This window comes from Heterodontus francisci, chromosome 5, assembly GCF_036365525.1.
Source record: "Heterodontus francisci isolate sHetFra1 chromosome 5, sHetFra1.hap1, whole genome shotgun sequence".
NCBI classification, from domain to species: Eukaryota; Metazoa; Chordata; class Chondrichthyes; order Heterodontiformes; family Heterodontidae; genus Heterodontus; species Heterodontus francisci.
Window position 1 is genome coordinate 18,140,600 of NC_090375.1, and position 22,206 is coordinate 18,162,805.

The 22,206-nt window shown below is 43.5% G+C and overlaps 1 protein-coding gene across 11 annotated transcripts in view; it reads left to right on the forward strand.

The window, feature by feature from the left end:
• Positions 1-22,206, forward strand: part of LOC137369760 (intermembrane lipid transfer protein VPS13B-like) — a 1,379,747-nt gene that overhangs the window by 518,576 nt on the left and 838,965 nt on the right. For all 11 annotated transcript variants that reach the window (XM_068031175.1, XM_068031176.1, XM_068031169.1 and 8 more), the window contains one exon: positions 6,529-6,708. In XM_068031175.1, coding sequence (XP_067887276.1) covers positions 6,529-6,708 — 180 coding nt within the window. The remainder of the gene's footprint in view (positions 1-6,528; positions 6,709-22,206) is intronic.

A 22,206-nucleotide genomic window follows, 5' to 3' on the forward strand; every position in this document is an offset into this window, starting at 1 on the left:
GTACAGAAGATTCTGGGTGTCCTTGTACATGAATCACAAAAAATTAGCATGCAGGTACAGCAAGTAATTAGCAAGGCATATGTAATGCTGGCCTTTATTGCAAGGGGAATGGAGTATAAAAGTAGGCGAGTCTTGCTACAACTGTACGGGTGCTGATGAGACCTCACCCAGAACACTGCGTACAGTTTTGGTCTCCTTACTTAGGGAGGGATATACTTGCATTGAAAGCAGTTCAGAGAAGGTTCGCCAGGCTGATTCCTGTGATGAAGGGGTTGCCTTATGAGGAAAGATTGAGCAGGTTGGGCCTATACTCATTTGAGTTTAAAAAAATGAGAGTTGATCTTATTAAGATTCTGAGGGAGCTTGACAGGGCAGATGTTAAGAGGATGTATCCCCTCGTTGGGGAATCTAAAGCGAGAGGGCATAGTTTAAAAGTAAATAAATATTCTCCCATTTAAGACGAGAATGAGAAGGAATTTCTTATCTGAGTGTTAATCTTTGGAATTCTCTTCCCCAGAGAGCAGTGGATGCTTAGTCATTGAATATATTCAAGGCTGAGTTAGATTTTTGACCAAGAAGGGATTCAGGGGTTATGGGGGGCAGGCAGGAAGGTGGAGTTGAGGCCACAATCAGATCAGCCATGAATGAATAATGAATGCTGGAGCAGGCTTGAGGGGCCGATTGGCCTACTCCTGCTCCTATTTCTTATGTTTTTATGACTATAATATGCTTCATAATTTTGAACATCGCTATTAAATTTCCCATTAATGTACTCTTCCCTAAGTAGGTCAATCCCAGCTTCTATAATATAAAATAAAAACAGAAAATGCTGGAAATACTCAGCAGGTCTGCAGTATCTGAGGAGAAAGAAACAGAGTTAATGCTTAGGTCGATGACCTTTTGTTTCAGTCTTTCCACATAATTGAGCTTAGGTTCTGCTTTGTGTAAGGCAAGAGAACCCTCAGATTTACCTTATGTTACAGGGTTTTATTTTTGTACTAAAATCAGAATTCTGTGTGTTTTTTAAAAAAAAAAATGAAAAAAGGATTTTCAGTGGACATGGACACCTGCAAATAGCTGAAGTTTTGGATGTTGACTTTGTATACAAGAAGAGGAAAGCAAGCTGTTTCAAGAAAGCCAGCCAGGGGTTTTGAGCTCCTTAGAGCAACACTTTGTTTGACGGAGGAGACTCTGTCTGGTCATATGATGGCTCAGAGGGGTTTTGCTTTCACTTTGGACCCTTTTTTAAAAAAACAGTGAGTTGGACATGAGCAGGTATTTGAAATTTGGTTTCTTACCTGCCTGGAGATTGAAGTGGAAAAGCCAGAAAAAGACCACTCTCTGTAAAAAGAAAACATGCGGTGAAAAGAAATCCTGTATTTGAAAGGTGGCAGATTCCTATTGCCTCTTGTCTCCGAAGAATTCCTGCACTGTGTTTTGGGAGATCCTGGAACCTGAAGAAAGCTTCTGCTGCTATACTGCTGCTGTAAGTCCTCAGCAGGCTTGTTGCTAAACCCTTGCTGAAAGACCTATGTGATGCTTGCTGTAGCCGAATTGCCTTGAACGCCTTCCCATCATAGACTGTTCACCAACCTCGCTGGAGAGACTTGGAGTGGCATCTGACAATTTGACTCTGGGACACTTCACCCAATCAAAGACTTTCCTACCAGAATGTGACAAACTGAATTATTTTTATTATTCCTTTTTATTCCTATGAAACAGCTGTAAACCAAAATCCTTTTTCCCTGTTTTTGAATGTATGTCTATGTGCATGAGGGCTAGGGAAATAAGGATCTTTTCATACATATAATTTATTTCATTAGTGGTTAAGACTTATACTTTTTCTCTGATAAATATTTAAATATTGTTTAAAGAAACCTGGTTGGTATGCTTTATTCTGAGGGACAAATAGAGTCTAATTGGATATTCTTCGGTAGGTGGCAAAAATTTATTGATACGCTGTGACCCACGGGGAAGTGGGACTGAATTAACAGTGCATTTCTCCCGCCGTGGTCGTAATACTTACTAGGAAGAAATTCATCTAATTGTCAGAGTTCTGTGGTCTTGTGCTTTTGTAATAGATGCATTGAAACAAAGAAAAATGAATTGGCTAGTTCAGTATTCCCTGTGACATCATGGGCTGAATTTTGCCTCTAGCCTGCGGGTCCCAACTTTGGGACAGCGGGCACGACCTTCTTGGAGGAGCAAGTTAAGAAGCCGCCTCCTGCAGGGATGTCCAATTAGGGATGGCGGGCAGGTGAATCAGAGTGCTTGTAGAGAAGGGCAGATGGTAGCCCCACTGTGAATTGTGTGCTGCTCAGGTGAACGGCGAAGGAGAGGGTGGCATGAGATGGAGACGTGATACTGATGCTGCAACAATCAGCCAAATCCTCATGGCCAGTACTATCTGATGGATCTGTTTGCAGGGGAATCGTTTCCAGTTGAATGCATTTGCATGTGGATGTCCTGAAGATTACTAATTTGCTTTCTTTAAAGTCAACTCTGCATATGCATCTTAGGCACTCTGACCTCTTGCTGTGCTTGCGTTTCCTGTGAGGAGGCGAGCTGCCAACACAGCAGGTTCCTGTGTGGAAAAGTTTCGGAAAACTGCTCTTGCTCTCTAACAATTCTCATTAATTGCTACTATAATGACTCTAATTGGCTTCCCGCTGCTCCCAGGTGGGTTGTCGTCTACGCCTGCATTTCGCCCTGGGAAAAGAGATTGGATGTGGGAACACATCAGGGAGCCATCATGACGCATTTTCTTTTACAATTTTCCCAGCTCCGGCTTCCAAGGGACTGGAAAAATACTCCCCTCCATATTGTCGGACGTTAACTACAATTAAAAGTCATTCAGCTAAATGTAACAGCCGCACAATGGTCTAGCAGTCAACCGGGTTATTGGACACCATCTTCAAGCATTCCTTTAGTACAGCTCTGGTACCTAGAGTTTTATACCTTAGACGTAGGCAGTGATAGGCAACATGGTTTTGTGCAGGGAAGGTCATGTCTTACCAACTTAATAGAATTCTTTGAGGAAGTGACAAAGTTGATTGATGAGGGAAGGGCTGTAGATGTCATATACATGGACTTCAGTAAGGCGTTTGATAAGGTTCCCCATGGTAGGCTGATGGAGAAAGTGAAGTCGCATGGGGTCCAGGGTGTACTAGCTAGATGGATAAAGAACTGGCTGGGCAACAGGAGACAGAGAGTAGCAGTGGAAGGGAGTTTCTCAAAATGGAGACGTGTGACCAGTGGTGTTCCACAGGGATCCGTGCTGGGACCACTGTTGTTTGTGATATACATAAATGATTTGGAGGAAAGTATAGGTGGTCTGATTAGCAAGTTTACAGACCCTTAGAAAATAGGCGTCATGTTTAGATAGAGGATCTGGATCGGCGCAGGCTTGGAGGGCCGAAGGGCCTGTTCCTGTGATGTAATGTTCTTTGTTCTTTGCAGACGACACTAAGATTGGTGGAGTAGCAGATAGTGAAGGGGACTGTCAGAGAATACAGCAGAATATGGATAGATTGGAGAGTTGGGCAGAGAAATGGCAGATGGAGTTCAATCAGGGTAAATGCGAGGTGATGCATTTTGGAAGATCCAATTCAAGAGTGAACTATACAGTAAATGGAAAAGTCCTGGGGAAAATTGATGTACAGAGAGATTTGGGTGTTCAGGTCCATTGTTCCCTGAAGGTGGCAACGCAGGTAAATAGAGTGGTCAAGAAGGCATACGGCATGCTTTCCTTCATCGGACGGGGTATTGAGTACAAGAGTTGGCAGGTCATGTTACAGTTGTATAGGACTTTGGTTCGGCCACATTTGGAATACTGCGTGCAGTTCTGGTCGCCACATTACCAAAAGGATGTAGATGCTTTGGAGAGGGTGCAGAGGAGGTTCACCAGGATGTTGCCTGGTATGGAGGGCGCTAGCTATGAAGAGAGGTTGAGCAGATTAGGATTATTTTCGTTAGAAAGGCGGAGGTTGAGGGGGGACCTGATTGAGGTGTACAAAATCATGAGAGGTATAGACAGGGTGGATAGCAAGAAGCTTTTTCCCAGAGTGGGGGATTCAAATACTAGGGGTCACGAGTTCAAAGTGAGAGGGGAAAAGTTTAGGGGGGATATGCGTGGAAAGTTCTTTACGCAGAGGGTGGTGGGTGCCTGGAACGCGTTGCCAGCGGAGGTGGTAGATGCGAACATGATAGCGTCTTTTAAGATGTATCTAGACAGAAACATGAATGGGCAGGAAGCAAAGAGATACAGACCCTTAGAAAATAGGCGACATGTTTAGGTAGAGGATCTGGATCGGTGCAGGCTTGGAGGGCCGAAGGGCCTGTTCCTGTGCTGTATTTTTCTTTGTTCTTTGTATTGGCCTAGAAATTGGACCGCAACTGAATTGGAGCATTGTACCAATGCTGTGTACGCTGCACGTGTCTAATGAGGTTGGCAGCAGGATCACAGAAAATTGGTCTACTGCATTCTTTACCCGCAAACTGTGGTGTCTGTTGAGGCCCCAGAGGCAGCTTTCCAGTCATGTGAATTTGGCCGGGATGGACACGGCTGAGATTCTCACCAGAAGTTCGTGAGGGGGTTAGAGGAAACTATGATTTTTTTTATTTTTTGTTCATGAGATGTGGGCATTGTTGGCTAGGACATACCACAATAAAATTGCCCTTGAGAAGATGGTAGTGTGCTGCCTTCTTGAACTACTGCATTTCATGTGCGGTAGATAGCGGTTAGGAAGGGAATTCCAGGATTTTGACCCAGCGACAGTGAAGGAACAGTGAAATGGTTTCAAGTCAGGATGGTGTGTGGCTTGGAAGGGAACTTGCAGTTGATGGTGTTCCCATGCATCTGCTGCGATTGTCCTTCTAGTTGGTAGAGGTTGTGGGTTTGGAAGGTGCTGCCAAAGGAGCCTTGGTGCATTGCTGCAGTGTATCTTGTAGATTGTACACACTGTTGCCACTGGGCGTCAGTGGTGGAGGGAGTGAATGTTTGTGAATGGGGTGCCAATCAAGTGGGCTGCTTGTCCTGGATGGTGTGGAGCTTCTTCAGTGTTGTTGAAGCTGCACCAATCCAGGCAAGTGGAGAGTTTTTCATCACACTCCTGACTGTGCCATGGAGATGGTGGACAGGCTTTGGGGAGTCAGGAGGTGAGTTATTTGCTGCTGGATTCCTAGCCTCTGACCTGCTCTTGTAGCCATGGTATTTATATGGCTACTCCAATTCGGTTTCTGGTCAATAGTAAGCCCCAGGATGTTGACAGTGGGGGATTCAGCGATCATAATACCATTGAATGTCAATGGGTGATGGTTAGATTCTCTCTTGTTTGAGATGGTCGTTGCCTGGCACTTATCTGGTGCGAATGTTACTTGCTACTTATCAGTCCAAACCTGGATATTGTCCAGGTCTTGCTGCATCGTGAAGAGCGATGGATGGCAGATTTAATAGGTAAATAAGATTTAGAACTCACCATTTTGGGTGGCAACCATCAGCAGTCCCTTAAAATCACTAGTTTGGCTGCTGAGTGCCTGGAGAAACTTATTGCAGAACGTATGGCACCTGCTGTTGTCAGTCGCAATCAAATTTTTCAAAATGAGCCACTCAAAGTCCCCTTTTTGCATACTGATGAGCCCTCACAAATATCATGGGGGGCACACTTCCAGTTCAGAATGAGCGGGGACGCTGTGCCCATCATATTGGACACTTAAGCATCCGTTTTACACCTATAAAACGAGTATATTGCAATCCAATTTCTAGATTACTGGCAACTTACTGGCAGTTCTTTGCTGACTGCAAGGATTTCTTCAAAAACAATACAGATTCCATTTCATTCTGATTGTCGTGGAATTGGTCTGCTGTGGCGTGTGGTATATGCAAGAATGCAGAACGAAGTTAAATTAGCTATCAGTCTGTTTGTTCATTCTTCATAGCAAATAGTCCTTCACATAACAAGATTCCATGCACCGAACCACACGGTCCTCCCCTGAGAGCTGGATTGTATATTTTTGTTACATTGTCATGAAATGCTTACTTTAAGGAATGACTTCTTCTGCCAGTTAATGGGAAGTGAGTTTATATGAAGTCATGTCAATGTCCAAATATCCTACCAGGATGATATCCCTTGTGATATTCCAAATTAAGGGCCAATGTCCTGAGGAATGCAAACATACTTTGTGGAGGTGATGGTCAGATTAGCTTATGGTTGCAGATGCTCGATTGTGGGTTGGACAATTCTTTGGAAGCATATGAGCCCACAGAGCAACTTTTAGCTGACTAATACGCATGGCTTTTTGTAGTGGATTTCCTTGAAATTGCTTTTCCAAAAATATTGGTTAAAATCCAAAATTCCATATGATAAAAACAGGCCAGCTAATTTTGTTTTTCTGATTGGTATGAAGATAGGAAGGCAATCCTTCTGGATAAAATGTTGTTTATTATTAAATGTTAGTAAATTTGTAACATTTGGGTAAAGATTTTAAATGAGTTTGGAAAAATATGATGGTATTTTTTATCGACGTTAGGAAGAAGTGATGGCGTGAAGGAGAAATTGATTCCACTAATACAAGGGCCTTCGGACACAAGAGAGTTGCACAAGAGCAAATGGTTGAATGAAAGCAGGAAACCTGAGTCACTGTTTGCCCCTGACCTGATAACTTTCACCATCCAGATTCCTCAGCAAATGGACAGCTATCACAACTCAGGTAAGTTCAAACTTTATGATATTCTTTTTTTATTCTTGATCTTGTCATGATCATAGATGAGCACCAGATTAATATAGCACGTTCCAGAATGTGATTATAATATCAATCATATAATGTTGCTAATGTGCTGCTGTCCAATTACTGTATTCCACCTGAGGTGAAGGTATGAAATAAAATAAGAATATGTTGACTAGAAATACTTGAGATAAAGCGCAACTTTTTTTGTATGCAGATCAAAATTAAATCGATGCTTGTTAACATCTGTTGAATTAAATACTTTTTATTGTCGTATGTCACGAAGAATGTAGTTGCTCTCCTTTTGTATTTGACTGTGTATTACTTTATCCCCAGTTAAAATGGCTAAAAAGATTGAATGAATTTTAATCTTGTTATTTTTTGAACTTCAAACCGTTGTACAGTGTGCATCTGTTAAGGAAGCTTTTACTCGCTGTAGTCACTTGGCATTTTAAGCTTTACTGAAGTTGCACAGTATTCTAGGAATGAAGCTGCGATGAAAAATCATAGGCTTTCAGAGGATTAAATGTTTAAAAAGAATCAAAAATACAGTTGTGCATTTCAGAAAAACCTTGCAATACCTGGGAACCATGTTGTTCCATCTTATGTGTTCTTGTAAGCATGCATAGCTCATTGTTTAGCTTAATCACAGTGTGGCACCTCAGCAATACAATTTTTTTTGTATTCATTCATGGGATGTGTGTGTCACTGGTAAGGCAGTATCTGTTAGCCATCCCTATTAATCTTGATCTTTTAAAAGGTTTTTTGCTTGGTGCAAAGATATGAAGACAATCTTGCAGTAATAATTCCACTAATTTGACCCCATGATGTAACATTCTTGCACTGATAATCTTCCATTTAGTTTAATATTAAGTCTGCAATATATTTAGGAACAGGAGTAGGCCATTCGGCCCCTTGAGCTTGCTCCACCATTCAGTTGGATCATGGCTGATCTGTATCTTGACTCCACCTCTTCGCCTATGTTCCGTAACTATGAATACCCTTGCTGAACAAAAATAGTTTCAAGCACAGAGCATGTCGCACTTAAAATGTGTCAATGGCACAAAATAATCTGGGAAGTTTTTCTGGTGACGATAACTATTTAGATGTCTCTTAATATATAATTGCAAGTTGTAGCCATATCCACAGCTCAGTGAGTAATGGAAAGGATGGCATTACCCCTGAAATAATCAAGTGTGCCAAGCCTGCTATACTCTCAGCAGTCTGCTTTGCCTGTGCTGGGATGAGGGAGCAGTACTACAGGACATGCACGATGCCAATATCATCACCCTTTATAAGAACAATGGTGACCGCGGTGACTGCAACAACTACCGTGGAATCTCCCTGCTCAGCATAGTGGGGAAAGTCTTCGCTCGAGTCATTTTAAACAGAGTCCAGAAGCTGGCTGAGTGTGTCTACTCTGAGGCACAGTGCAGCTTTCGAGCAGAGAGATCCACCATTGACATGCTGTTCTCCCTTCGCCAGCTACAGGAGAAATGCCGCGAACAACAGATGCTCCTCTATGTTGCTTTCATAAATCTCACCAAAGCCTTTGACCTCGTCAGCAGACGTAGTCTCTTCAGCCTACTAGCAAAGATCGGATGTCCACCAAAGCTACTAAGCATCATCACCTCATTCCATGACAAATGAAAGGCACAATTCAGCATAGCGGCACCTCATCAGACCCCTTTCCTATCCTGAGGGGTGTGAAACAGGGCTGTGTTCTCACACCTACACTGTTTGGGATCATCTTCTCCCTGCTGCTCTCACATGCGTTCAAGTCTTCAGAAGAAGGAATTTTCCTCCACACAAGATCAGGTGGCAGGTTGTTCAACCTTGCCCGTCTTAGAGTGAAGACCAAAGTACGGAAAGTCCTCATCAGGGAACTCCTGTTTGCTGACGATGCTGCATTAACATCCCACATTGAAGAGTGTCTGCGGCGACTCATCAACAGGATTGCGGCTACCTGCAACGACTTTGGCCAAACCATCAGCCTCAAGAAAACGAACATCATGCGACAGGACATCAGAAATGCTCCATCCATCAATATCAGCGACCACGCTGTGGAAGTGGTTCAAGAGTTCACCTACCTAGGCTCAACTATCACCAGTAACCTGTCTCTCGATGCAGAAATCAACAAACGCATGGGAAAGGCATCCGCTGCTATGACCAGACGGTCCAAGAGGGTGTGGGAAAATGGCGCACTGACACAGAACACAAAAGTCCAAGTGTTTCAAGCCTGTGTCCTCAGTACCTTGCTCTACGGCAGCGTGGCGTGGACAACGTATGTCAGTCAAGAGCGATGTCTCAATTCATTCCATCTTCGTTGCCTCCGGAGAATCCTTGGCATCAGGTGGCAGGACCGTAACTCCAATGCAGAAGTCCTCGAGGCGGCCAACATCCCCAGCATATAAACTATACTGAGCCAGCGGCACTTGAGATGGCTTGGCCATGTGAGCCACATGGAAGATGGCAGGATCCCCAAGGACGCATTGTACAGCGAGCTCGTCACTGTTATCAGACCCACCGGCTGGCTGTGCCTCCGCTTTAAAGATGTCTGCAACCGCGACATCAGGTCCTGTGACATTGACCACAAGTTGTGGGAGTCAGTTGCCAGTGATCACCAGAGATGGCGGCAGCCATTAAGGCGGGGCTAAAGAGTGGCGAGTTGAAGAGACTTAGTAGTTGGCAGGAAAAAAAGACAGAAGTGCAAGGAGAAAGCCAACTGTGTAACAGCCCTGTCAACCAATTTTATCTGCAGCGCCTGTGGAAGAGTCTGTCACTCTAGAATTGGCCTTTATAGTCACGCCAGGTGCTGCTGCACAAACCATTGACCACCTCTCGGCGCTTACCCATTGTCTCTCGAGACAAGGAGGCCAAAGAAGAGTGAGTAATGCCACTGGAAGTCCGCTAGTCGTAACAAATTAGGTGCGGAATGTTTCATAATCAGTGAATATTCATAGAATGCTGTAATGTCATGGCTTTACACTGAACAGAATGGCAGCCAACACCCTGGGAAACTTCCTTGATTTCTTTGAATAATGCCATGCGATCTTTTAATTCAGAGCAAGCAGACGGGACCTTGGTTTAATGTCTTGCCCTAAAGGTGGTACCTCTGGCAAGTTACAGAAGGGATATAAATTTATTAGAGGGAGATGTCAGGAGGTAAACAAAGCTAATTGCTGAATTTGCAAGGGTGAGTTATAAAGAAAGATTGTCTATCTGGGATTTTACTCAAGTGGAGGAGGAGGGACATTTAATAGAGATCTTTAAATTTTTTGGAGATAGGGAGAAATTAAATTCAGACAAGTTCTTCTATTGGGTACGTGATTAAGGACTTTGACATACACAGTTTAAAGCAGAAAGTGTCAAAAGAAACTTGGGCAATATATGTTTAAGAATATCAGAGAGTCTGTTAAATTACAAGTGGGTTGCTGGAACAGAAAACTGAAGGATGGTGTTACGGACAGGATGAAAGATGATAGGGCTGGTACCCCTTTTTTCACCTCTTGACTGACCAAAGACTTTTTTTTTCAACCCCTGAGTGCTTTAATTATAGAGAACAGACAAATGACAGGTTTTCTCACTAAAATAAATGCAAAATACTGCAGATGCTGGAAATCTGAAATAAACACAAAGTGCTGCAAATACTCAGCTGGTCAGGCAGAGTTCTGATGAAAGGACCTGAAATTTAACTCTGCTTCTCACTCCACAGATGCTGCCTGACCTGCTGAGTATTTCCAGCACTTTCTGTTTTTATTTTATGGCAGGTTTTCTCGTAAGTTTAAAAGAAAGATAAATATTTATTACAACACCCAAAATAAACACAACTCCCATTCTCACACTTATACAGATACACACAAACTCAAGAAAAGATAGAGATTATAAAGGGAACATTGCTTAGGTCTGATGAGTTTTAGAGTTCTCTGTTAAACTTTCTTTTCCCTGGGATGAAGACTTGAAATGGTGCAGGCCTGTAATCTTTTCCCTTATTCGCGGAAGAAAGACTTGGGAGGTTCAGGAAGCTGTTGCAGACTGCTCTTGTTATATTCCAGCCAAAGGTCACTGGCGAAGTCCTGGTATGATTTCTTGGATAAGGAATTCAAGGCCAAACTCCAGTCACTGTCTACGTGTAGCTAAAAGCTGGAAATCTTCGGCGAGGAATGGCATAGATGGATCTCCTTTGTCTTCCCAGAATACACCTTTTATTAAAGGTCCTTTAGCAGAAACCTACTTTCCGTTATGTCACCATAGTTTCTTTTTCCATTGTCCTCAAATGGTTTCTGATGGTGAGGCCATTGTTAGACAGTGGTGTTCTACATCGTCATCTCACCTTGCTAAAGGAGGGCTTTTCACATCCATTCTTTGGAATTTGAGTTTGGAGTCCAAAAGTCTTGTCAACTCAATCAGTTGAAAAGAAGCAGCCATTACATGGAAAGGGTCGTTTGTATTTTAATGACTTATCCAGACATGAAAATTATCTCAGGGTGTTTGTAGTTCTATGTGTATTGGCAGGAAAGGAAAGGTCACCTGATCTCTTATTCCATTTTGTTTACAAGAAAAGTGTCTGTTTCGGGTTTACTTCATAAGTTCATTTTATAGTTTAGAAGTTCGGATTGCATGGGCGTGACAATGGGATGAATTCCTGTCAGTAAATAGGATACAGGGCTATTAATTATAGAAATTGTAGAAGGGTGGGTTAGTAAATTTGCGGATGACACTAAGGTCGGTGGAGTTGTGGATAGTGCCGAAGGATGTTGTAGGGTTCAGAGGGACATAGATAGGCTGCAGAGCTGGGCTGAGAGATGGCAAATGGAGTTTAATGCGGAAAAGTGCGAGGTGATTCACTTTGGAAGGAGTAACAGGAATGCAGAGTACTGGGCTAATGGGAAGATTCTTGGTAGTGTTGATGAACAGAGAGATCTTGGTGTCCAGGTGCATAAATCCCTGAAGGTTGCTACCCAGGTTAATAGGGTTGTTAAGAAGGCATATGGTGTGTTAGCTTTTATTAGTAGGGGGATCGAGTTTCGGAGCCACGAGGTCATGCTGCAGCTGTACAAAACTCTGGTGAGACCGCACCTGGAGTATTGCGTGCAGTTCTGGTCACCGCATTATAGGAAGGATGTGGAAGCTATGGAAAGGGTGCAGAGGAGATTTACTAGGATGTTGCCTGGTATGGAGGGAAGGTCGTACGAGGAAAGGCTGAGGGACTTGAGGTTGTTTTCGTTGGAGAGAAGGAGGAGGAGAGGTGACTTAATAGAGACATATAAGATAATCAGAGGGTTAGATAGGGTGGATAGTGAGCGTCTTTTTCCTCGGATGGTGATGGCAAACACGAGGGGACATAGCTTTAAGTTGAGGGGTGATAGATATAGGACAGGTGTCAGAGGTAGTTTCTTTACTCAGAGAGTAGTAGGGGCGTGGAACGCCCTGCCTGCAACAGTAGTAGACTCGCCAACTTTAAGGGCATTTAAGTGGTCATTGGATAGACATATGGATGAAAATGGAATAGTGTAGGTCAGATGGTTTCACAGGTCGGCGCAACATCGAGGGCCGAAGGGCCTGTACTGCGCTGTAATGTTCTAATTCTAATTCTAAAAAGTGCGATGTTTGGAAAGGCAAGCTGAGTAAGCCAGTGTTCCTGCCCAACATGTTACTGTGTAACTCTGCAAGTGTCACAGAGGGTACTAAAGGAATGTAATTCATTCAATCAGTCAATCAATGAAGAAGGGTCACTGACCTGAAACGTTAACTCTGCTTCTCTCTCCACAGATGCTGCCAGCCAGACCTGCTGAGTGTTTCCAGCATTTCTTGTTTTTATTTCAGATTTCCAGCATCTGCAGTATTTTGCTTTTAATTCAGTCATTGTTATTTAAATGATGTCATAATGTAATTTGTTATTATGCTACATTCCTAGCTCAGGCAACACCAATAAAAACAGATTCATGTGCCATTCATCTTTTGCTATCTGTGAGATCTTGCTATGTGTAAGTTGGCTGCTGCATTTGCCTGCGCGGTTTTAGGATGTCTTGAGGATGTGATTATGTTCTGTATAAATCCCAATTGTTCTTTTACTTATTGCATTCTTTCAGTTTTCCATTTCTCTCTTTCTCTCCCACCCTTGTTCTTTTTATTCCCCCTTTCTGCTGATTCTCATTTTCTTTCTGTGAATATCAGTTAACCTTAATGTACATAAATGGAAATATGTAAATTGTACAAGTTGTAGGGATATCCACTTGCATAGGTGACACAAAATACGGATAGTATTATTGAAAGTATTCATTGAAAGAATGTAGTTATTGTGTTTTATTTGGCCTGACAAAACCCCTTGGGCAATTGGGAATGTAATTGAATATTATAAAAATAGTGCATATCACAGTGACCTAATATCCCAAGGAATGTCATGCAACAGAAGATAACAGGTCAACATTCTGAGAGAGCTTGACAGGATAGATGCGAAGATGCTGTTTCCCCTAGCTGGAGAATCTAGAATTGGAATCTAGAATCTAGAAAGTGTGCGCTTTCAGGATAAGTGTTGGCCATTTAACACTGAGATGAGAAATTTCTTTGCTTAGATGGTTGTGAATCTTAGGAATTCTCTACCTCAGAGAGCTGTGGTTGCTTAGTCGTTGACTATGTTCAAGGCTGAGATTGATAGATTTTTGAACTTTAAGGGAATCAAGGGATATGAGGATCTGGTGGGACAGTTGAGTTGAGGTCGAAAATCAGCCATAATCTTATTGAATGACCTGAGCAAGCATATATGGCCTCCTCCTGCTCCTATTTTTTATGTTCAAGGATGAATAATGCAGGATGGAAGATTAGATAAGTATGCTGAACTTTGCTTGATTTACATTTGGGTTAAGAAGAAATATTGCAGTACTTTGGCTTGTACGCTGAAATTGTCCATCACTGAGGGGCTCTTTTGTGGTTTCTAGAAGGAATGGACTTAGAATTAAATGGCCTTTTCTTCTGCTGTGCTTCGTAAATTCTTAATATCGTAATACATTTGTGTTAATTATATAAATTGTGCTTTGGAAAGGTCCAAATTGCAAGGTTGCTCTTGAGTTGTACTGTCCCTTATTTCTGGTAAAATGACATTGCTATTGCTTTTGCATGGGAACAGTGTTACCTAATTTACGACAGAATTTTGGTTTACAAGTATTTTTTAAAATGTTGCTGCCTCACCAGTAGATATAATGAGAGAAAAATAACTAGGTGCTTTGGCTAACATCCAGCACTTTGATTGATTTCTAAACTGGTATAAAAGTACAGCATTCAAGGAGAAATGCTTCTGTGTAACATTATCCAATCTATTGGAAATGAAATAGCAAATTGGATTGTACAAAACAATGTTCCAAGAGACTGAAATTGAGACAAAAAAGTAACAAGAAAAATGGAAATAGATATTTGGAAAATGCCCAAAAACTAAAAAGTATAAAAAGATTGACAAGTAAATGTTCAGTATACGTATTTGTATTTTTCTTTGAAGATGTTTGATTTATGAGCCAATTGTCTGTAGAAAGTTGCACAGTACAGCTCCAGTACATAAGTAATTCATGTGGTACTGTCTTAATAGTTTGCTTCCACGCAGATTTCTTTTTAAGACCTAGGAACCATGAGGTTTTCCATCCCCAATTTCTTCCACTCTTTTTAAGTTGCTGACTTAGGCTGCTAACAGTTCCTAGGGTCTCTTATGCCCAAGGGATGCAGACTTGGATGCTTCTGGCACACAACTGGTTTAGTCATTCATTGCCAGATCTGTCTTGACCATGTGAAGCACTACCAGGGCATACTGTTGCCTGCCAAAAGTTCATACTATTCCAGGGTCATCCTGCAGTGCAAAGATAACCCCCAGATTCTCTTCACTATAAGCTATCTTCGTAAACCCCTCTCCCCAACCCTTCTTACTTATCCTCTGACTGTGTATGCTCTGACTTTATTTATTAGTCAATTATGTGGCACCTTATTGAAGGTCTTTTGGAAATCTAGATAAATTACATCCCCTGCAGGACCCTTGTCTTCTCTCTTTATCTCTCCAAAGAATGCAATGAAATTGGCCAAGCAAGAATTTCACCTTTGAAATCCATACTATTCATTATTATATTTTTCTTTTCGGTTTCTAGATGTTGTTATTCTTGATAAAGAGCTGCCAAATCTCTCAGGAGGGAAAATGTTAATTGTAACTTTATTTTTCCACTGTTTTCTGGCACAAGAACCAGTTTAGAAATTATTGCGGTGGTTTCAGTGAACAGAATGCTGTTTGTGGTTTGCAAATCCTTTTTAGCAAAACTAGTGAATGGACTTGAGTTGTATTCCTGCCTATGCATGAAAAGTGGTTAGTGTTAGTAGATGGCAAGAGTGGCTGCCAAAGGTTTGTACACATGGGTTTGTAGCAATAGAATCATAGAATTGCTACAGCACAGAAGGAGGCCATTTATCCCGTCGTGTCTGTGCCGGCTTTCTGCAAGAGCAGCTCAGTTAGTCCTGCTCCACCGCCTTTTCCTCCATAGCCCTGCAAGTTTTTTCTCTTCAGGTAATTAACCAGTTCCCCTTTGAAAGCCCTGATTGAATCTGCCTGCACCACACTCTCAGGCAGTGCATTCCAGATCCTAACCACTCACTGTGTAAAAAAAAAAAGTTTTCCTCATGTTGCCTTTGGTTCTTTTGCCATTCACCTCAAATTGGTGCCCTCCGGTTCTTGACTCTTCCATCAGTGGGAACAGTTTCTCCCTGTCTACTCTGTCCAGACCCCTTGTGATTTTGAAAACCTTTATCAAATCTCTTCTCAACTTTCTCTTCTCTCAGGAGAGCAACCCCAGCTTCTCCAATCTATCGGCATAACTGAAGCCCCTCATCCCTGGAACCATCCTCCTAAATCTATTTCTGCTCTTGCAGAAAGGCCTTCACATCATTCCTGAAGTGTGGTGCCCAGAATTGGACACAATACTCCGATTGAGGCCGATCCAGTGCTTTATAAAAGTTCACCATAACTTCCTTGCTTTTGTACTCTGTGCCGCTATTTGTAAAACTCAAGCTCCTGTGTGCCTTCGTAACCACTTTCTCAACCTGCCCTGCGACCTTCAATGATTCATGCACATGTACCCCCTTGCTCCTGCTTCCTCTTCAGAATTGTACCCTTAATTATATATTGCTTCTCTTTGCTCTTCCTACCAAAATTTATCACATCACAGTTCTCTGTATTAAGTTTCATAGCCACATGCCCGCCCATGCAATCAGCCTGTCTAGGTCCTCTTGAAGTCTATCACTATACTTCCAAGTTTTGTGTCATCTGAACTTTTGAAATTGTGCCCTGCACACTCAGTTCTAGGGTCTGCATTTTATTATGGCGGCATGGGGAGACCCCAACTCAGCCCTCCGTCAGACCCCCAAAGCCATTAGACGGCAGGCAGGCAATTAACTGCCAGCCATCAGGGATACCATCCCGTAAGGGATGAGTTTCTTCCTCCAGAGCTGTTGGCCAATCGGAAGGCAAGCAGCTCTGTAGTACCGGCAGCGCCATTAGGAGTATTGAGGACCCAGGGAAGGTGAATGGGTTGGAGGTCGCCGGGGCCATTCAGGCAGTCCACAGTGATGGGTTGTGGGAGCGTTTGGTGAGGGTGGGTAGGTATCTTCCTCGGGGTGTGGGGGGGGGATGTTGGGCAGGGATTGCCCCCCAAAGGAGGGACTCCCCCTCCGAACCCACTAGGAGGCTGCCAGGCTTTACCTGGCAGTGTCTCCCCACGTTGGCGTGCCCCTCCTCCTTCCCAAAAGGGCCTCAATTGGCCTGGGGGTGGGAAGGCCACCCTCAGCCTTCCCCAGCCCAGATAAAATGGCAGGCGTCCAGGACAACATCGGGAATGGTGCCCCCTGCCATTTTGTTTGGTTACCCAGCTCCAAGGGTAGCACAAAATTCTGTGCCCTAGATCATTAAAATATATCAAGAAAAGCGTGGTCCTAATATGGACTCCTGCTATGCCTTCCTCCAGTTCGAAATATAATTGTTCACCACTATTCTTTGTTTCCTGTCACACAGCCAAATGCGTATCCATGTTGCCAATGTCCTTTTTATTCCATGGACTTAAACTTTGCTGACAAGCCTATTAGGTGGCACTTTTTCAAACGCCTTTTGGAAGTCCATGTACACAACATCAACTGCATTATCCTCATCAGCAGTCTCTTTTACCTCATCAAAAAGCTATAACTAAATTTTAAAAGATCAAATTATTTTAACATGATTTGCCCTTAATAATTCGGTGCTGGCTTTCCTCAATTAGTCGACATTTGTTCAAGTGTCTGTTAATTTTGTTTTGAATTATTGTTTTTAAAAGCTTTCTCAACACTGTGGTTAAACTGATTGGCCTGCAGTTGCTGGGCTTTCTTTACACCCTTTTTTGAACCAGGGTGTAACATTTGGCAAGGGTGTTACAAGGGCAATTACGGAGGTATGAAGAAAGAGTTGTCCAAAGTAGGCTGGGAAAATAGACCAAGGGGAAGGTCCGTGGATGAGCAGTGGCAGACATTTAAGCAGATATTTTATAATGCTCAGCAAAAATTTATCCTGATCAAAAAGATGGACTCGATGAGAAGGATGGTTAACCCATGGTTAACAAAGGCGGTCAAGGAATGTATCCAATCAAAAACTAAGGCATACAAAGCGGTGAAAACTAGTGGTAGGCCAGAAGATTGGGAATTTTTTTTTAGGAACCAGCAGCGGATGACTAAAAAGCTAATAAAGAAGGAGAAAATTGATTATGAAAGTAAATTGGCAAGAAATATAAAAACAAACAGCAAGAGCTTTTACGGGTATATAAAAAGAAAGAGAATAGCTAAAGTGAGCGTGGGACCCTTGGAAGATGCGGCTTGAGAATTTATAACGGGGAACAGGAAAATGGCAGATAATTTAAACCAATATTTTGCATCTGTCTTCATGGTGGCCGACGTATAAACATCCCACAGATATCAGATAAGCAGGGAGCTCATGGGAGGAAAGATCTTGTAACAGTCTCTATCACGAGGGACAAAGTATTTGACAAACTAATGCGACTAAAGGCAGACAAGTCGCCAGGACCTGATGGTCTGCATCCGAGGGTTTTAAAGGAAGTGGCTGCAGAGATAGTGGAGGTATTGGCTGAAATATTCCAGAACTCTCTGGATTCCGGGAGGGTCCCAATGGACTGGAAAACTGCTAATGTGACGCCCCTGTTCAAGAAGGGAGGGAGACAAAAACAGGAAACTATAGGCCAGTCAGCCTAACATCGGTTGTTGGGAAAATGCTCGAGTCCATTATTAAGGAAGAAATAGCAGGACATTTAGAAAAGCTTAACGCAATCAGAGTCAACATGGTTTTGTGAAAGGGAAATCATGTTTGAAAAATTTGCTAGAGTTCTTTGAGGATATAACAAGCAGAGTTGAAAAAGGGGAACCAGTAGATGTAGTGCATTTAGATTTCCAGAAGGCATTCAGTAAGGTGTCAGATAAAAAATTATTGCACAAGATAGGAGCTCACGGTATTGGGGGTAATGTATTAGCATGGATTGAGGATTGGTTAACTCACAGAGGACAGAGAGTCGGGATTAATGGTCTTTTTCAGGTTGGAAAGACGTAACTAGTGGAGTGTAACAAGGATCAGTCCTAGGGCCTCAATTATTTACTATCTATATTAATGACTTGGAGGAGGGGGCAGAGTGCAATTTATCCAAATTTGCTGACAATACAAAAATAGGTGGGAGGGCATGTTGTGATGAGGACATAAGGAATCTGCAAGGGAATATAGATAGGTTGAGTGAGTAGGCAAAAACTTGGCAGATGGAGTTTAATGTAGGAAGGTGTGAGGTCATGCACTTTGGTAGAAAGAATCAAAAGGCAGGATATTATATAAATGGAGAGAGACTGCAAAAAAGTGCAGCACAGAGGGAACTGGGTGTTCTGATGCATGAAACACAAAAAGTTAGCATGCAGGTGCAGCAAGTAATTAAGAAGGCAAATGGAATTTTGCCCTTTATTGCAAGGGGTTGGAGTTTAAAAATAGGGTAGTCTTTTTACAACTGTACAGGGCGTTGGTGAGGCCGCACCTGGAGCACTGTGTACAGTTTTGGTCTCTGTATTTAAGAAAGGATATACTGGCATTGGAGGCAGTTCAAAAGAGATTCACTAGGCTGATTCCTGGGATGAAGGGGTTGACTTATCAAGAATGTCTAAACAGGTTAGGCCTTTATTCATTAGGGTTTAGAAGAATGAGGGGCGATCCTATTGAAACGTACAAGATTCTGAAGGGGCTTGACAGGGTAGATGTTGAGAAAATGTTTCCACTAGTGGGGGAATCTCAAACTGGGGGACACAATTGCAGAATAAAGAGACACTCATTTAAAACTGAGATGCGAAGGAATTTCTTCTCTCAGAGGGTAGTGAATGTCTGGAATTCTCTACTCCAGAGAATTGTGGTGGCTAGATCACTAAAAGTATTCAAAGAGGAGGTAGATAGATGTTTGAAATATCGGGGAGTTGAGGGCTATGAGGAGCTGGCACTAGAGAGGAGTTGAGGTACAGCTGTACAGAACCTTAGTTAGGCCACACTTAGAATATTGCGTGCAATTCTGGTCGCCACGCTACCAGAAAGACGTGGAGGCTTTGGAGAGGGTACAGAAGAGGTTTACCGGGATGTTGCCTGATCTGGAGGGCATTAGCTATGAGGAGAAGTTGGATAAACTCGGATTGTTTTCACTGGAACGACGGAGGTGGAGGGGCGACATGATAGAGGTTTACAAAGTTATGAGCGGCATGGACAGAGTGGATAGTCAGAAGCTTTTTCCCAGGGTGGAAGAGTCAGTTACTAGGGGACACAGGTTGAAGGTGAGAGGGGCAAAGTTTAGAGGGGATGTGCGAGGCAAGTTTTTTACACAGAGGATGGTGAGTGCCTGGAAATTGCTGCCAGGGGAGGTGGTGGAAGCCGATACGATAGTGACGTTTAAGAGACATCTTGACAAATACATGAATAGGATGGGAATAGAGGGATACGGGCCCCGGAAGTGCAGAAGGTGTTAGTTTCGGCAGGCATCAAGATCGGCGCAGGCTTGGAGGCTCGAATGGCCTGTTCCTGTGCTGTACTGTTCTTTGTTCTTTGTGGCAGGTCAGCTATGATCTTATTGAATGGCGGGGCAGACTTGAGGGGCTGAATGGCCTACTCATCCTATTTCTTATGTTCATATTTGCAATTCTCCAATCCTTTTGGCACCACACCTGTATCAAAGGAGGGTTGGAAGATTATGGCAAGCGCTTACGCAATTTCTATCCTTACTTCCCTCACTATCCTCGGATGCATCTGATCCGGTCCTGGTGACTTATCAACCCTAAGTACAACCAGTCTATCTAATACCTCCTCTTTATTAACTTTTAGTCCATCCAGTGTCTCAACCACCTCCTCTTTCACTACGACCTTGACAGTATCTTCCACCTAAGTAAAGACAGATGCAAAGTACCCATTTAGTATGTGAGCCATGCCCTTTGCCACCATGTGAAATCTCCTTTTTGGGCCCGGATTTTATCCTGGTGACGGGGATCTCGATGTCCAGAAAATGCAACGCTGAGAACCTCATGTCGCCTCTTCTGTGGGAGGCCTGCCGAATCTAGGCACTTAAGTGGGCCTTCCATGGGATCAAGGACCCTGGTGACAGAAGTCCCATATTCTCAGAGCTGCTGGCCAGTCAGTGGCTGGCAGCTCCTTCACTGAGCTGCGCCACCAGTAAGGCGGTGGCTGCTGCCAGTAGAGCACCTATCCGAGTCTCAGGAGCGATGATGGACCCAGGCAGATCAAGGTGGGAGGGGTTATCGGTGGGTTAGTAGCAAGGGCAGAGGGGTGGCTCTCAGCGGGCCCCCATCTTCCTGATGCCTCGGACCCGGTAGGTAGCCCGCATGGTTTTTCATGCCATGCTTCCCATGCAGCGACAGGGTGGCCTGCCACAAGGCTAACAGGTGTGGCGGCGGGGGAGGCCCTTAATTGGTCATTAATTGCCCAGTTAAGGGCATCAATTGGCAGTGGGGTGGGAAGACAGTTCAAAGGCCTTTTTGGTGGGGGTGTGAAGGTGTCAGGGTCCCCCTCTCCACCACCATCCCACCCAATTTTATGCTCTCCCCGCCTCCAATCCCGCAGCGGGGCAGAGCATAAAACTCCCCCATTGGTCCCTAATTGGCTTCTCTCCTTTTACGAGTTATATGTTTATGGAAGACTTTTCAATTCTCTTTTATGTTATTGCAAGTCTCTTCTCATACTCTTTCTTTGCTTCTCTTATTTCCTTTTTCATTTCGCCTCTAAACTTTCTATATTCAGCCTGGTTAGAGTTGGAGTTTGATAATTTGCAGCTCCATTCAGGACTGAAATGCACGACCTATTGAGTGGAAATGTAATGCAGGGAACATAAAATACAAATAACCGGATTTTCATTGAATGTGTGAGCTTTATTTTGTTATAGAAAAAGCAAGATAATGGAGAGGTAGAGGGCTAATTCCAAGTGAAAACGACAAAGTAAGAAGTTGTTTAGCTCTTTGTTGAAGTAAAGTCTCTCTCCAAAGCTCTAGCCTTGCCTGCTTTTGGACTGAGTTGAAGGTAATAACATTTAACAGTGCAGCTCCTTAACAAATGTAATTTTTGCCTGTGGCCCTTGGGCTGTAGCCCAGCTCCATCTGTTGGAATGGGAATCAATGTTCTTTGCAACCAGAGTTAAATGAGCATGCTGAAAAAAAAAAAGTTTTATAATATTCTGACGACCGAGACCTGAATCAACCATTGGTGACTCCTACCTTCTCACCAAGCCTGTTCCACAGAGCTACATATTCCATTTCCTGAAATTTTTTTTTATTCGTTCCTAGGATGGGAGCATCACTGGCTAGGCCATCAGTTGTTGCCCATCTCTAATTGCCCTTGAGCGAGTGGTGGTGAGCATCTTACAGCTGAATGAGGCGGGAAGGCCCACCCCATGCTCTTCACACAACACCGCCAATTAATGCCCAATTAAAGGCCTCACCCACCACTGCAATTAGCCGTGCGGCAGGCCACACTGTCGCCGCATGGGAAGCACGGCAAGAAAAACCATGCGGGCTACTTACCGGCTCTGAGGCACGAGGGCCCATGCATCGGGAAGAGAGGGGCCTGCTGAGATCCACCCCCCTGCCCTTGCCACCAATCCCCCTAGACCCCCACCCGCCCTGACCTGCCTGTGGCCTGGGTCCACATTGGTGTGGGTCTGGATGCCAGATTTCCTCCCCTGAAGGACATTGGTGAACATTTTTACGACAATCTAGTAAATTCATGGTAACTGTTAATGAGACTAGCATTTTGTTCCAAATTTTATTAATTAAGTTTAAATACCACCAGTTGCCACGGTGGGATTTGTACTCATGTCTCCAGAGTCTCTGGATTACTAGTCCAGTAACATTACCACTGTGCTACCATCCCTGTGCCATGGATGGGGTGTGGCGATTATATCC